Source organism: Lutra lutra, chromosome 9, assembly GCF_902655055.1.
Source record: "Lutra lutra chromosome 9, mLutLut1.2, whole genome shotgun sequence".
NCBI classification, from domain to species: domain Eukaryota; kingdom Metazoa; phylum Chordata; class Mammalia; order Carnivora; family Mustelidae; genus Lutra; species Lutra lutra.
The window spans coordinates 86,424,895-86,440,328 of record NC_062286.1 but is presented as its reverse complement, the minus strand read 5'-3'; the positions used below and the strand labels follow the sequence as shown (position 1 = coordinate 86,440,328).

Below are 15,434 nucleotides of genomic sequence, written 5' to 3'. Positions count from 1 at the left end.
AAATGGAAATTCTGGAGTTAAAAAGTACAATCACCAAACAGAAAATGCACTGGAGGGAATCATACATTTGAGTTGAGGGAAGAAAAAAGAAAAAAACAGTAAACTTAATAAAGACCAGCTGAGATTATAATTTGAAAAACAGGGAAAATGAAGAAAAATTAACAACCTCAAAGCAATGTGAGATACCCTTAAGTGAACTAACGTATATATAATGAATGGAAGCATCAGGAGGAGAGAGAAAACGGACAGAAAAAAAAACAAAAACCCAACACTTTAAGAATGGCTAAAAACTTCCCCAAATTTGATGAAAAAATTTTAATCTAAAAACACATCCAAGAGGCACCTGTGTGGCTCAGTCTGTTAAGCATCTGCCTTCTGCTCAGGTCATGATCCCAGAGTCCTGGGATAGAGCCCTGCTCAATGGGGAACCTGCTTCTCCCTCTTCCTTTGCCCAGCCCCCACTCATGCCTGCTCGAACTCTCTAATAAGTCTTAAAACATGCACACATGCGTGCACACACACACAGATTCAAGAACCTGGACAGACCTGGAGGAGAGAGTTTGAAGTTTGAGTCCATCCACACACAAAATCTGAGTCTGTCTCCAGCCCGACCCTACTCACTTAGCCCTCTGTCAGTTGGAAATCATGACACTGCATGGTTACTTCTGACTGGCTCTATGATAATCCTTTTTATTAAGCAAAACTTGTTTACTAATTGTTAAATAAAATGTACATAGAGGTACATCACACCGGTGTTAACAGGTAAAACCAAACTACAGAGACAGAAGTCAGAATAGTGGTTACCTTTCTGACTGGGAAGGGACATGAGAGAAGCTTCTGGAATGCTGGAAATGTTCTGTATTACGGTTGGCAAACTCTGGTCCAGCTAAATCCTGCCCACTGCCTGTTTTCCCTAAACAGTATTTTATTGGGGCACAGCCATGCCTATTCACTTACACATCATGTGGTCCATAAGACATTCTTCCTTTCTGGCCCTTTACATAAAGTTTGCCGACTCTATATCTTGATTTGGACAGTGGTTTTGTAGGTATAAGTTCGCATCTGCATAAGATTTTTAAAACTTTACAGTATTTTATGATACCCTCCACAAAAACATGTATGTTCTACAGTTTGCTATACTGGACAGATATTTTAAAGTTACCTTTTCTTGAAACAAAGCAAACTTGCTTGATCTTTACTTGGTTATTCCAATAGATGAAAGCTCTGGGAGTCAGTCTGTACAACCTGACATTTCTACTGACTGTCATGCTTGGGGGACTATGTTTCCTCATATGCTTGCATAATTTTGACTAGTACTAGTCACTAATTAAAAAAAAATTACCTGTGGGCATTTCCTCCGGGTCAGGATAAGCCTGTCTTCCCGCAGAGATGACTTCTACTGCCTCTGCCACTCGCCTGAAGCCCCTCCAAACTGGGACGACTTCCGAGTCACTTGCTGTGTTTCCTTGGCCATCCTGGGGAGGGGGTCAGGTGTGGCTAGGATTATGTGAGAGCCGGCTTGCGTGTTTCTACCTTCCACAGCAATTCTTCCTTCCTATCTTCCTGTTCTTTCTTTTCCTTCCCTCTTGTTTTCCCTCCCTCCCTCAGCAGGGCAGGCTTACTTCTCTTTACCTTTAGTGCATGGGATTGCTCTTTGGGGTCATGGCTATTAGGTTTCCTATCTCTGGGGGCATGGGGCTTTGACTTCTCTGGATTCCTGGTTCTCTTAGATTCTTGACTGTTGTCTCTTCGGTGCTTCTTTTCCTTATTTTCTCCCAGCAGAATTGTCCCTTAACATTTTAAAAAGTGAGAGCTTTTTTTCCTCTTCTGTTTGGCATAAGAAAACCTAACTATAAAATGTTAATTCCTCTCTTTGTGACACAGTCTACAAAATCGAGACTTACACTGATTTTACCTCTTATTTTAGTATCTTGGAGCTTTGATTTAAAAATGCATAACTACCTTGTAGAACAAATTATGTATTTATTAGAATTATATACCTAAACTTCTCAGTAATTTAAGATATTGTAAAATTCTTTTTTTTTTTATGTGATCGGTGTGTATGCGATTTGGTGGTTGTTCTTGTTGTTGTTTTTAATTGTGTTATGTGAGTCACCATAAAATACATCATTAGTTTTTGATGCAGTGTTCCAAGATTCATTGTTTACATTTAATACCCAATGCTCCATGCAATCTGTGCCCTCCTTAATACCTACCACCAGGTTCACCTGTTACCCCCATCCCCCTAGGATATTGTAAAATCCTTAGTAAACTAGTCTACCTTCAGCCCAAACCATAAAAATCCAGTCACTGGGGTCACCTGGGTGCTCAGGGGGTTAAGCCTCTGCCTTGGGCTCAGGTCATAATCCCAGGGTCCCGCATCGGGCTCTCTGCTCAGCAGGGAGCCTGCTTCTCCCTCTCTCTGCCTGCCTCTCTGCCTACTTGTAATCTCTGTCTGCCAAATAAATAAATAAAATCTTTGAAAAAAAATGGGTGATCTCAGAAGTAATAGGAGCCCACACACCTACCCCATGGGCTGCTTGTTATTGCTGGCTAGGAGACAAAAAAGAGAACAGTTACAGTTAAAAAAAAAAAAATCCAGTCACTGAAGTAACCGAAAGTGAACAGTTTTCCTTACAAGGCAGTCAGGTATTGGGGAGAGTCATCAGAAAGTAATGACTGCCAGCTGACACATGAACCGGACCCAGGCGCTCGGAGGCTCCTCACCCCGTCCTGTCCACAGCAGATGGGAATGTAGCTTGCCTTTGAGCTGCCTTTGAGTTGGGAGACACCAGTATGAACTCACGTTTGGTTTACTATAGATAGTTCTGTATAGAAATATTTACAGATGTGTATATATAGGGTGAGTATACACACATATGTATTTCTTTGCTCTGTCAATTGAGATCGAGAAGCAATGACATCCCCACTCCTAGCTTGCAGATCTTGCTTTCTAATACCAGTCTTCAGTAAAAGGAACCAAGGCTCTAATGGAGAAGTGGCTGTGTTTATGACTGGGGTAGGAAACAGACAAAGATGAACCTGGAGCATCTGGAAGTGCTAGAAAGTGAGGAAGTGCTTCGAAGCAACCACAATGATGAGCTAAGTCAAAGGGCCAACTGAGTTTCCAATGGCCAAAGCTGGAACAAGTTGAGAAAAAGGCATCAGATTATAACCCAAAGAATAAGATTCTGAGTGCAAGTTGGTGCAGCCACTTTGGAAAACAGTGTGGAGATTCCCTCAAAAATTAAAAAGGGCTACCCTATGACCCTGCAATTGCACTACTGGGTATTTACCCCAAAGATACAGATGCAGTGAAAAGAAGGGCCACATGTACCCCAATGTTCATAGCAGCAATGTCCACAGCAGTGATGTCCACAATAGCCAAACTGTGGAAAGAGCCAAAATGCCCTTCAACAATTGAATGGATAAAGATGTGGTCCATATATACAATGGACTATTATTCAGCCATCAGAAAGGATGAATACCCAACTTTTGTAGCAACATGGACGGGACTGGGAGAGATTATGCTGAGTGAAATAAGTCAAGCAGAGAGAGTCAATGATCATATGGTTTCACTTACTTGTGGAGCATAAGAAATAACATGGAGGACATTAGGAGAAGGAAAGGAAAGGTGAAGGGGAGTTAAATCGGAGGGAGAGACTGTGGACTCTGAGAAACAAACTGAGGGTTTTGGAGGGGAGGGGGCTGGGGGATGAGTGAGCCTGGTGGTGGGTATTAAGGAGGACATGTACTGCATGGAGCACTGGGTGTGGTGCATAAACAATGAATTTTGGAACACTGCATCAAAAACTAAGGATGTATGGTTCAACATCCGCAAATCAATCAATGTGATACAACACATTAATAAAAGAAAGAACAAAAACCATATGATACTCTCAATAGATGCTGAAAAAGCATTTGACAAAAGTACAGCATCCCTTCCTGATTGAAACTCTTCAAAGTGTAGGGATAGAGGGCACATACCTCAATATTATCAAAGCCATCTATGAAAAACCCACCACAAATATCATTCTCAATGGAGAAAAACTGAAAGCTTTTCCGCTAAGGTCAGGAACACGGCAGGGATGTCCGTTATCACCACTGCTATTCAACATAGTACTAGAAGTCCTAGCCTCAGCAATCAGACAACAAAAGGAAATTAAAGGCATCCAAATCGGCAAAGAAGAAGTCAAACTATCACTCTTCGCAGATGATATGATACTATATGTGGAAAACCCAAAAGACTCCACTCCAAAACTGCTAGAACTAGTACAGGAATTCAGTAAAGTGTCAGGATATAAAATCAAGGCACAGAAATCAGTTGCATTTCTATACACCAACAACATTACAGAAGAAAGAGAAATTAAGCAGTCAATCCATTTACAATTGCACCCAAAACTATAAGATACCTAGGAATAAACCTAACCAAAGAGACTAAGAATCTATACACAGAAAACTATAAAGTACTCATGAAAGAAATTGAGGAAGACACAAAGAAATGGAAAATGTTCCATGCTCCTGGATTGGAAGAACAAATATTGTGAAAATGTCTATGCTACCTAAAGCAATCTACACACTTAATGCAATTCCTATCAAAATACCATCCATTTTTTTCAAAGAAATGGAACAAATAATCCTAAAATTTATATGGAAGCAGAAAAGACCTCGATAGCCAAAGGAATATTGAAAAAGAAAGCCAAAGTTGGTGGCACCACATTCCAGACTTCAAGCTCTATTACAAAGCTGTCATCATCAAGACAGCATGGTACTGGCACAAAAACAGACACATAGATCAATGGAACAGAATAGAGAGCCCAGAAATAGACCCTCAACTCTATGGTCAACTCATCTTCGACAAAGCAGGAAAGAATGTCCAATGGAAAAAGACAGCCTCTTCAATAAATGGTGTTGGGAAAATTGGACAGCCACATGCAGAAAAATGGAAATTGGACCATTTCCTTACACCACACACGAAAATAGACTCAAAATGGATGAAGGACCTCAATGTGAGAAAGGAATGCATCAAAATCCTTGAGGAGAACACAGGCAGCAACCTCTGCACCTCAGCCGCAGCAACATCTTCCTAGGAACATCGCCAAAGGCAAGGGAAGCAAGGGCAAAATGAACTATTGGATTTCATCAAGATCAAAAGCTTTTGCATAGCAAAGGAAACGGTTAACAAAACCAAAAGACAACTGACAGAATGGGAGAAGATATTTGCAAACGACGTATCAGATAAAGGGCTAGTGTCCAAAATCTATAAGAACCTAGCAAACTCAACACCCAAAGAACAAATAACCCAAATCAAGAAATGGACAGAAGACATGAACAGACATTTCTGCAAAGAAGACATCCAGATGGCCAACAGACACATGAAAAAGTGCTCCATATCACTCGGCATCAGGGAAATACAAATCAAAACCACAATGAGATATCACCTCACACCAGTCAGAATGGCTAAAATTAACAAGTCAGGAAATGACAGGTGCTGGCGAGGATGCGGAGAAAGGGGAACCCTCCTACACTGCTGGTGGGAATGCAAGCTGGTGCAACCACTCTGGAAAACAGCATGGAGGTTCCTCAAAATGTTGAAAATAGAACTACCCTATGACCCAGCAATTGCACTACTGGGTATTTACCCTAAAGATACAAACATAGTGATCCGAAGGGGCACATGCACCCGAATGTTTATAGCAGCAATGCCTACAATAGCCAAACTATGGAAAGAACCTAGATGTCCATCCACAGATGAATGGATAAAGAAGATGTGGTATATATACACAATGGAATACTATGCAGCCATCAAAAGAAATGAAATCTTGCCATTTGCGATGACGTGGATGGAACTAGAGGGTATCATGCTTAGCGAAATAAGTCAATCGGAGAAAGTCAACTATCATATGATCTCCCTGATATGAGGGAGAGGAGAAGCAACATGGGGGGTTAAGGGGGTAGGAGAAGAGTAAATGAAACAAGATGGGGTTGGGAGGGAGACAAACCTCTTAATTTCACAAAACAAACTGAGGGTTGCTGGGGGGGAGGGGATGGGAGAGGGGGGTGGGGTTATGGACATTGGGGAGGGTATGTGCTATGGTGAGTGCTGTGAAGTGTGTAAACCTGGAGATTCACAGACCTGTACTCCTGGGGATAAAAATATATTATATGTTTATAAAAAATTAAAAATTTAAAAAAAAAACCTAAGGATGTATTTTATGGTGACTAACATAACGCACGTACACAAAAAGAATAAGATTCCAAGTCCACATTGACATAAATTATTAAATAAATAAAATAAAGGAGACTAGATAAACCTGCACAGAATTACAAGTAATTTATGTAGATACTTGGCCCATAAAGGTGGAGCATATTCCTACTCAAGTCTTCCTTCCAAAAAATACAGTGGGAAGAGGAGGAAAAAGAGTAGTTCTCTATGTGGGGTGCCTAGGTGGCTCAGTGGGTTAAGCCTTTGTCTTCGGCTCAGGTCATGATCTCAGGGTCCTGGGACTGAGCCCTGCATCGGGCTCTCTGCTCATCAAGGAGCCTGCTTCCCCCTCTCTGTCTGCCTCTCTGCCTACCTGTGATCTCTCTGTGTCAAATAAATAAAATCTTTTAAAAAAAGGGTAGTTCTCTATGAACCTGACTGACATACAGTACCTCAGCCAGGTGACCAAGATTAACCTCAAAAACAGTTAAGTCACACTGATAGTATGTACTGTTAATATGGGTTGAAAGTCACACTTTACCTCTGTGACATTCCCTCCAAAATCCATAACCCCAATCGAAATCATGAGGAAAACGTTAAGACAAATTCAAACGAGGGACATTCCACACATCTAATCAGGATGCCTCAAAACTGTCAAGGTCATCAAAATTCAAGGAGAGTCTGGGAAACTGTCACAGCCAAGAGGAGTCTAAGGAGTTATGCTGACTAAAAATGTAAGGTGGCGTTCTGGATGGGATCCTGGGGCAGAAAAACATTAGGTAACAAGTAAGGAAATACGAGTGAAGTTATGGACTTCGGGTAACAATAATGTACCAGGATTGATTCACTTCCATGAAACTACCATACTAATGTGTATCAGTAATGGGGGAAATTCGGTGTGTGGTGCATGGAAACGCTCTGTACTATCTTGGTTGATTTCTACAAACCTCAAACTTCCCTAAAATAAAGGTTTGTTTCTTAAAAGCTTATTTTAAAAAAATTACATAGTAGGACAGATATAACAAAAAGCTTAGCTAGATGCCATCCTATAGTTATAAAAATAGCTTCTGCCATAATTGGTGTTTTAGTTTCCTAACGTTTGTCAAAATGTTAAGTATTTAGTTCAAATAAATTGGAAAAGAAAACGAAAAAACTTGGGTAATTTTACTAAAGAAAAAAGGTCAGGGCTATTACACACTTACTTAGCGAGTCTTCTTTTTGTCTTTTGGTTAAACTAAATGTCTGGTTAGGTCTGAAACATAGTTAACAGCTTCCAAATGCTTGCAGAATCAAATCAAAAGTCCTTACCATGGCCTAGGTAAAATCCTACATAATCTGGCTCCCACTACCTGCTTTGGCTTCATTTTATATATTCTCCCTGCTCTTTCACTGATCATGGAGCCACACGCTTTCTGTTCTCAAATCCTAGTAAGCCTCAGGGCTTTCACTCTGTTCTTGACTGGTATGTTATTTAATGCTGGGTAGACAAACCATCCCCAACACTTAGTGTGGCTTAATACAACCCCTATTCTGTTCACTCAGGATGCTCTGAGTCAGATATTGGGCTGGCTCACCTGGGACACTCATGGAGCTGTGGTCCGCTGGCAGCTAGCAGGGCAGGGGGCGGGGGGTGGCTGCTAAGTCACGTCTCGTGGTTAGTGCTATTTGCTGATGTTTTTCTAGCAGGCTTTTTCAGGCGCCTGCAGCAGGGGGTTCCAGAGGGAGAGAAGCATTTGTTTGATGAAAGCAGATTACAAGGCCATTCCATATTCAGGCAGTGGGAACAGACTCCATCTCTGATGGAAGGAGTAACAAATATGTAGACAATTAAAAATCTACCATATGGATGATGCTTTTCCTGAAAGCTTTCCAGAACTGTCAACCCTTAAAAATAATTTCTTCGAAGAGGCCTTCCTAACCACTACATTTAAAGTAGCTCTTTGCCCTCCCTTCCCCATCTCTATTTCATTTCTTGGTTCTGATTTGCTGTCATTACAATTATCCGTTATTTCATTGAGCAGAAACGTACCCATCTTTGTTTTTTTTGGCACATCAGGGTTTAACAGAAACTTGAAGAACAGCACGCTTCAGTAAAAAGTGCTTTAGTAAAAACAATGAAACAAATTTTGTCTTTCTGTCCAGACCAACAAATGACCTATTTTTTAAATTCAAGGTAGAAAGTAAGCTGAAATGTTTCCAAGTAGTTAAATTTAGGGCTTCAGTCTCCAACATTAACATCCCAGTTTAGAAGTGTACTTTTTAAAGATCACCCCAGACACAATAATCCTTCAATTGAACCTCTGGTTTGCTCCAGCGTATAAGAGAGCTCACTCCGGATAAGGTTCGAGGGACCTGTTCCCATCTGTCAAAGCATAGCGGCAGTCACTGTGGCAGCCCCATGCGGGCCTCAGGCTGTCCAAACACCTGACCACTCTAGCCCATCGCCGCCTCACATCGGGGGCCCTGAGACGTGGCCAGACGACCAGCATCATGGCCAGATCCCAATCAATCCTCATACAGAAGGCTGTACTATATAAAGCATAACACTTTTCCGCCATATACTCTGCTCAAATAAAAAGAGATCAAGTCATTACAGAACGTTTTTTCCATTTTATTTTTTTATGAATGACAGACCTACTCAATCATTTTATTCAGTTTATTTAAATAAGGATAAGGGCTACTTCAAAGACCTTTTACATACAAAAAATGTACATTACAAGGTTGAACTTTCTGTACTGAATTACAAAACCTGCACAAGCAATTTAATAAAAGAGCACACTTAAAAACATTTTGACCATTTTGGTAGCCTCTAAAAATTACTGAAGTGGCGCAGTAGTAAATAGAGGAAGCTCTTAAATACATGTGATTTAATCTACTGGCAGTTTACTTAATGTAAGTTTTTAAAAAGGTCATTGCTATTGAGTGAGTCTCTAGACCAGTTTTAGAATCCTCTCTCAAAACTTAAGTCAACCAAAATATTGTTTCAAATAATAATTACAATTCTGAGAATTTTATTCTAGCAAAAATATTATGGCCTCCTGTAGCAGTTGAACCAACTTTCCAAAGTGCCTGGTAGGCTGTCAAGATTACTAAAGCTATTGTGGTAAACTGTACTGCCTTTACAGCCACGGGGAAGCAATTCAGGGTGCTGCAGGGGCTTGAGATTTCCAGAGTTCACACAGCAGTCTATGATCCCTCAAATGTAAGAGGGGGGTCATCCTATCTTCACTCCTCAATGAATGCATGGGGCCAAGCATTATGACGTGCAAACCTAAGCCTGACGCTTACGGTCTGCAAAAGGAGGATGGAAAATGGAAGCAGACTAAGTTAAAACATGGGAAAGGAGAACAAGAAAAAGAAAACGGGCCATGAAGAAGAAGGGAAAGAAAAGAAGACCTCTGCCAATGGCAGGAAGTGGTAAAGCGCCTATAACTACGCCTCAGAACCTACTTGCTGACCCGACCGCTTAGCTGCCTACTGAGATAATAAGACAGGTGGCTCTGTTGGAACATGAAATCAACAGCAACAACATTAACCCATGTTCCTAAAATTCATCGACGGTATTCCAAAGTTGTCTGCCACTCCAATTGAGTCCTTCCAAACTTTAAAGCACACCAAAGCAACCCTTCAAAACCCAAGATGCTCGATACTTCTGCTTCAGATTCCCCTCATTCAGGAGGCGTCATGACATGGAGGAAGACATTTCAAGACAAGCTGTATCTATGCACCTTGAGAAGGCACAGTGCTCCAAGATGTCAGTATTATGGAATACACAGTACGTGGTTTAGCACTTCTCCACACTCAAACTCAAAATAGCTCAATAATATGCTGCTCTATGAGCACTGATTCTGAATGTTCATAATATAAACTTCAATTTGAAGCAACAATGTTACACAGTTCAGCTGTTATTACCAACCTACTCTGTAAGTTAAATATACAAATTAAAAATTAATTTTATTGAGTAACTAAAATAAGTTTCCACTGACTTAAAACCGTCAAATGGCTAACTCTCTCTTAACTAAGAGAGGAATGCAGATGAAAGCAGAAGGGACAACTGAATTATCAAATAGAATTTGTCATCCTACCCTAAAATCTGTACTTTTAAAATATCCCTTAATATACAGTTATGTAAGAGGGTTACTGTTGTCCTTCAATAATATTACACATATCAGCCGTGCAGTTAACTCTATTATTCACTCACTTGGCATAACATCAGTATTTATGCAACACATAGTATGTATCGATTTTGTCTTATCTGTACAGATTTATAGTCTAGATAAAGGCAGAATGGCTAAAAACTGGAGGGTTCAAGTTTTAGGACAGTACTTACCTGCCAGGCTGAATGAATTTTTTGTAAGGCTATTTAATAGCGGAACTAAAATACCTGTTTTAACAAATCAGAAGAGGAAGGAGACTGCTGTAAAAAGTTAATGAAAAGGCGAACCCCAATGTGAAGATCAGTCATAAAAGGAAAAAAGTATAAAGTATCCTCCACACTTGGTTAGAAATACAAGGCAAAAAAGTGGACAGGAGAACGTGTGGCTAGAAGGTCTACCGTATGTTCCCACTGACTTCCTTCAGACTGGGACGGTAACACTGCTTTAACATGAACGCAAAAGCTCCGTGGGTGATGTGTGTGTGGCAGCCCTGTGGGAAGCACCTGTTACCCCAGCAGGGACCCCCGTCCAGCTGGTACTTGTCTCCTATGAGGTCACTCTGCGGTGACTCCCGGCTTCAGCATCTTCTCTTCTGCCTACTCCAGATCATGCTAAGCGTCCCACCTCTCACCACTATCCCTCCTGGACTCTCAAGTGCTGGGACTCCATCCCCCTCCTCCTATTCGCCAAACCTTCTGCCATAAGCTACCACCTCGAACATGACTACGTCACCTAAAGATTTTAAAGTTGGCTTCTTTTGGAAAGGATGAAGCTCCTAGGAAGAAGTGACACCTGAGCTCCCAGAGCAGGATCAAGGACTGCTCATGAAAATAGTGAGGAGTGCTGCATGACAGGGACATCTTAAAGGGTGGACCAGCTGTGAAACTGACCAGTCAACTCCTAATACACCAATTCTGTTACAACTTCAAGGGAAGGAGCAACAGCAAGCACTGATTTCCCTTTTTGGTTTTTATGGGGAAAAGTAATGTAAGCACTTCAAGAACAGCAATTTCATCTGTATATTTGGAATAGTTTATTGGCAGCACTACAAATATGCTTCTCTTGGTGAACCTTAAGGAGTTTGGCAGTATTTACTAAAATATTGGGATAAACTGTTAAATTCTTTTGCTAGGGAAATAAATAAAAATTGTGAACTTCTAAAATATTTGGGTTTAAACAAAAATCTCAAATTCCCCCAAACACTGAAACAGAGTAATTAAAATAATTCCTAAAATTCATCAGATGCTGTATATCAGACTTGCAGCTAAATGATTCACTGGGATCAATATAAATGACTTACACTAAGTAACCCTGGTTTAAAAGAAATTTTTTCCTAGTAAGGGCACAAAAGCAAAAATTTAAAAAAAAAAAAAAAAGGAAGGGGAAAGGAAGAGACTGTATTTTTCAAACCTAATTTTAAACCTCTTAAGAAATTCCACATAATCAGGATCTCGTAAATACTGTCAATATATGCAGACTTGCTTGAAAACCTACAGTTACAGTTATATTTACATTTTGGAAACTTTCCTTCAGGCCATGTAACATGCTGTATCTTCCTCTTTGTTTCTGGGGGCTTCAGGTTATTCTGAAAAGACATGAACAGAAACCAGTTTACACTTACAGAAATGTCAGAGGATTGCTTGAAATGAGCACTTGAAACCACTGAAGTTTACTACTAATATATGAATGGCAGATCACTGCTGCCATCTGGTGGGAGAAGATTTAGAAGACTGGGAAATGCACGTCTCACCTGCCACCCATTTTTTTTCCAGCTTGCGGTTCTCAAATCTCTGCATATTAGAATCACCCACAACACTTTCAAACATGGCCCAGACCTGGGTCTTATCCCAGAACTATTAAGTCAGAATCCATACAAGGTGGCAGGGATGAGGCTCCGATTCCTGTCTGGGTTTTCTGGAAGCTCCTCCAGGTAATCCTGAAGTGCACTGAGAATTGAAAACGACTAAGGACTCCAGGCCTCCTTCTTTCCTGCCTACCCCATCGCCTTCCTCAACCTCAAAATCCAAGATCTTAATACTAGTAAATTAAAAAAAAAAACAACATACCTCTTAAAGAGTAAAATTTTTCTGAGTAGAAAGATGTGTTTTAAGAGACTGAAAAAAAATCAAGGCTAACTTATTATAATATTTGAGGTCTAGATTATTCTTCCTACTTTTTTTTCCTCCTTCCCACTCTTCTCTGACACCCTCCTCCTCTGCTCCACAAATATGACTGAAAGAAGTGGAAAGGCAGCTTGGTGCTGATAGAAGCTCATGCAGAGGTCAAATGGGTCTGTATTCAAATAGCAACCTGGCCACTTACTAACTCTGAAACCCTGGACAAGTTTATTTAAACTATCTGAGCTTCCATTTCCTTATCTTTGAAATGAGAAAAAGAACTGAGCTATTGCACAGGGTAGCTGAAAGGATGAACCAATGGAAGAACCAAACGCTGGTCAGATTTACGGTAGTCCTTCTTTCTGCTACTATTTTACAATGTTTGAACTACTCTGAGTTTGATCCCTTTGACACACAATTTGAAGAGTATAATAAAGTCAAAGTATACCATAGGAATGCTACAGACTGAATGCGTGTCCCCTCAAAATTCCTATGTTTACATCTAATCCCCAATGTGACGGTATTAGGGGGTAGGGTCTTTGGAAGTGCTTAAATCACAACAGAGATTTAATGAATGGGCCCTTAGAAAAGAGACCTCAGAGAGCTTACTTGCCCCTTCTACCACATGAGAACACAGCAGAAAGCAGCCTAGGGTGAATCAGGAAGTGGGTTTTCACCAGACAATGAACCTGACAGCACCTTGATTCTGCACTTGCCGGCCTCTAGAACTACGGGAAATGCATGTCTGTTGTATAAGCCATCGAGTCAGTATTATTTTTTGTTATAGAAGCCTAAATAGACTAAGACAAGGAATAATATAAAACTGCTGGATGTTTAACGTAAAATCATTTTCTGAGAAGCCCAGGGAAGGAATCAAGTATGTATATGTGTGTATATGTATATACATATGTATTTGTACATATAAACACACATATAAGTGTATCTACATACACATACATGTATATGCCCTCCACAAATTAAACTCTAAATATACTGCCTATCAGTACCAAATTTGCCAGTATATAAAATCCAAGCATCCAAATGCTTAACTATGTAATTCAGTCCAACACAGGACACTCCCCTACTTCCCCTATCTCTCCAAGGACAGATAAATTTGAGGGAAGGGGACGTCCATGATAAATTCTGAATACTCTAGTGTGGTTTTAAGGTAAGTATAAAACACACTGAAGGTCAAAATGCTACTGAATAGATATGTGACTCTGGACAAACTACTTAACATTCTGAGCTTTACTAACAAAGGAATATTTTTCCTCTTTTAGTCCCCCAAATGGTTAAAGGATCGGAATGACAAAAGTCTAGGGAAAGTGCCTAAGACATTTTAAGTAGAAAGTTTGGTAGACTTGAAAAAAACATTAGCTTATCATCACAGATTTTATGATTCCAGGAGTCAACGCAAAAAAGGACACGGAAGAGTCAGACCATTTAAGAGTTCAAGAACTGCCTGTGGCCCGGCTCACCCACCCCCACTCCACGAGGCCTCCCCACTCAGAGACTCCCTCCCTCTCTCTTACTAGCACAGAAGCCGCCCCACACTTACCACAGCCTCAGCTTCTTCTTTAGGGGCCGCTCGCTTTAACTTCACAGGAGTAGCTCCAACAGGGGACAAAGGTGGGGACTTCACAGGACCCAAAGGACTTTTCCTATGCGTTAAGTCATGGTTCTGTTTAGTGTCATTATTATTGTGTTCCATTTTATTGTTCATAGGCAAATTGGAAGACAGAATTAGGGTGAAACACTTGAAGAGGAATTTGACAATTTTTCGAAAGGCATTACTGGTAAAGCTTGCCTGAGGGGGGAGGCCTGAGCCGGTCATTATCGCCATTCTCTGTCTTTCTCACTTTGATGCTTGTACTTGTTGAACTTCCATCAAACACGATGAGGGGTCTTTTCCTTAACCCATCTACAGTGCTAGTCCTGAAATCAAAGAGATAAATTCTTGAAAAATACCATCTGCAATGCAAACCAGTCTGCAGGAACTCAAAAGTAAAACAATGACCGGAAACATTTACTGGTAAGACTCATCTATTTTAAGGAGGACTCCTAGGAATGAAATTTTCTATGTTCATCCTAAATGAAGTGACAATTTTCTGATGTTTAAAGTATAAAATATTTATTGACAAGAAGCTTAAGTTACCTTTAATGTACACACAAAATGGATTTTTTTTTAACATCAACCAACCAATTAACCCTAGAACTTAAAACAAGATTTCCTAGCAACTAAAAAAAATTTTGTTTTAAAAATCACCCCATCTAATTGATGAGGTTACCTTGACTATGTATCAGTTATTATTTTAAAAAGATAATGAACTATTAATAAGACTACAGCAAAACTACCACAGCGACACTCTATAGACAATGAGAATATTCTATTCTATTTATCAATAGTCTCTAACGCCAAGGCACTCTCTAAATTCTAACTATAGTATTTGTGTAATGTTAATTTTAAAATTTGGCAAGTCTTCATGGTTAGATTCTGCAAAATCTAACTTCCACTCTGAATCATAAAGATAAATAATAAAAACATTCAGTTGTCTACTATCATTATACCTCAAGTGAAACAACAGATTTATGGAAAGAAAAAACTTTTAGTTAAACATGTAACAAGAACTTGAGCAGTCAATTACTAGGAAGAACACTTCAGCCTTGCTACGCAAAGTGTGGTCGAGGGACCAGCGCGTAACATCACCTTGGGAGCCTGTTATGAAATGCAGAATCTGGGGCTTCAACCTGTCATTTTAACCAGATCCTAGGTGACTGGCCAAACTCACCAATTCTTAGGTTACCATGGAACATCATCTGGTAGCAGATAAAAATGACTTTCCTACATACACTGTGCCGCTGCCAAAGGGAAACAGAGGGCTCATCAGAGAAAGCAGGGCTCATCAGCTTGTGAGAGTTCAACCCAAGATCCCAGAGGCATGCTGAAGTTTGGGA

At 40.3% G+C, this 15,434-nt stretch overlaps 1 protein-coding gene across 1 annotated transcript in view; it reads right to left on the bottom strand.

Moving 5' to 3' along the window:
- C9H2orf49 (chromosome 9 C2orf49 homolog) overlaps positions 1–15,434 on the bottom strand; it is a 31,729-nt gene that overhangs the window by 11,289 nt on the left and 5,006 nt on the right. Inside the window, 3 exon segments of the mRNA XM_053447871.1 lie at positions 11,875–11,947; positions 14,038–14,295; positions 14,297–14,414. Coding sequence (XP_053303846.1) covers positions 11,875–11,947; positions 14,038–14,295; positions 14,297–14,414 — 449 coding nt within the window.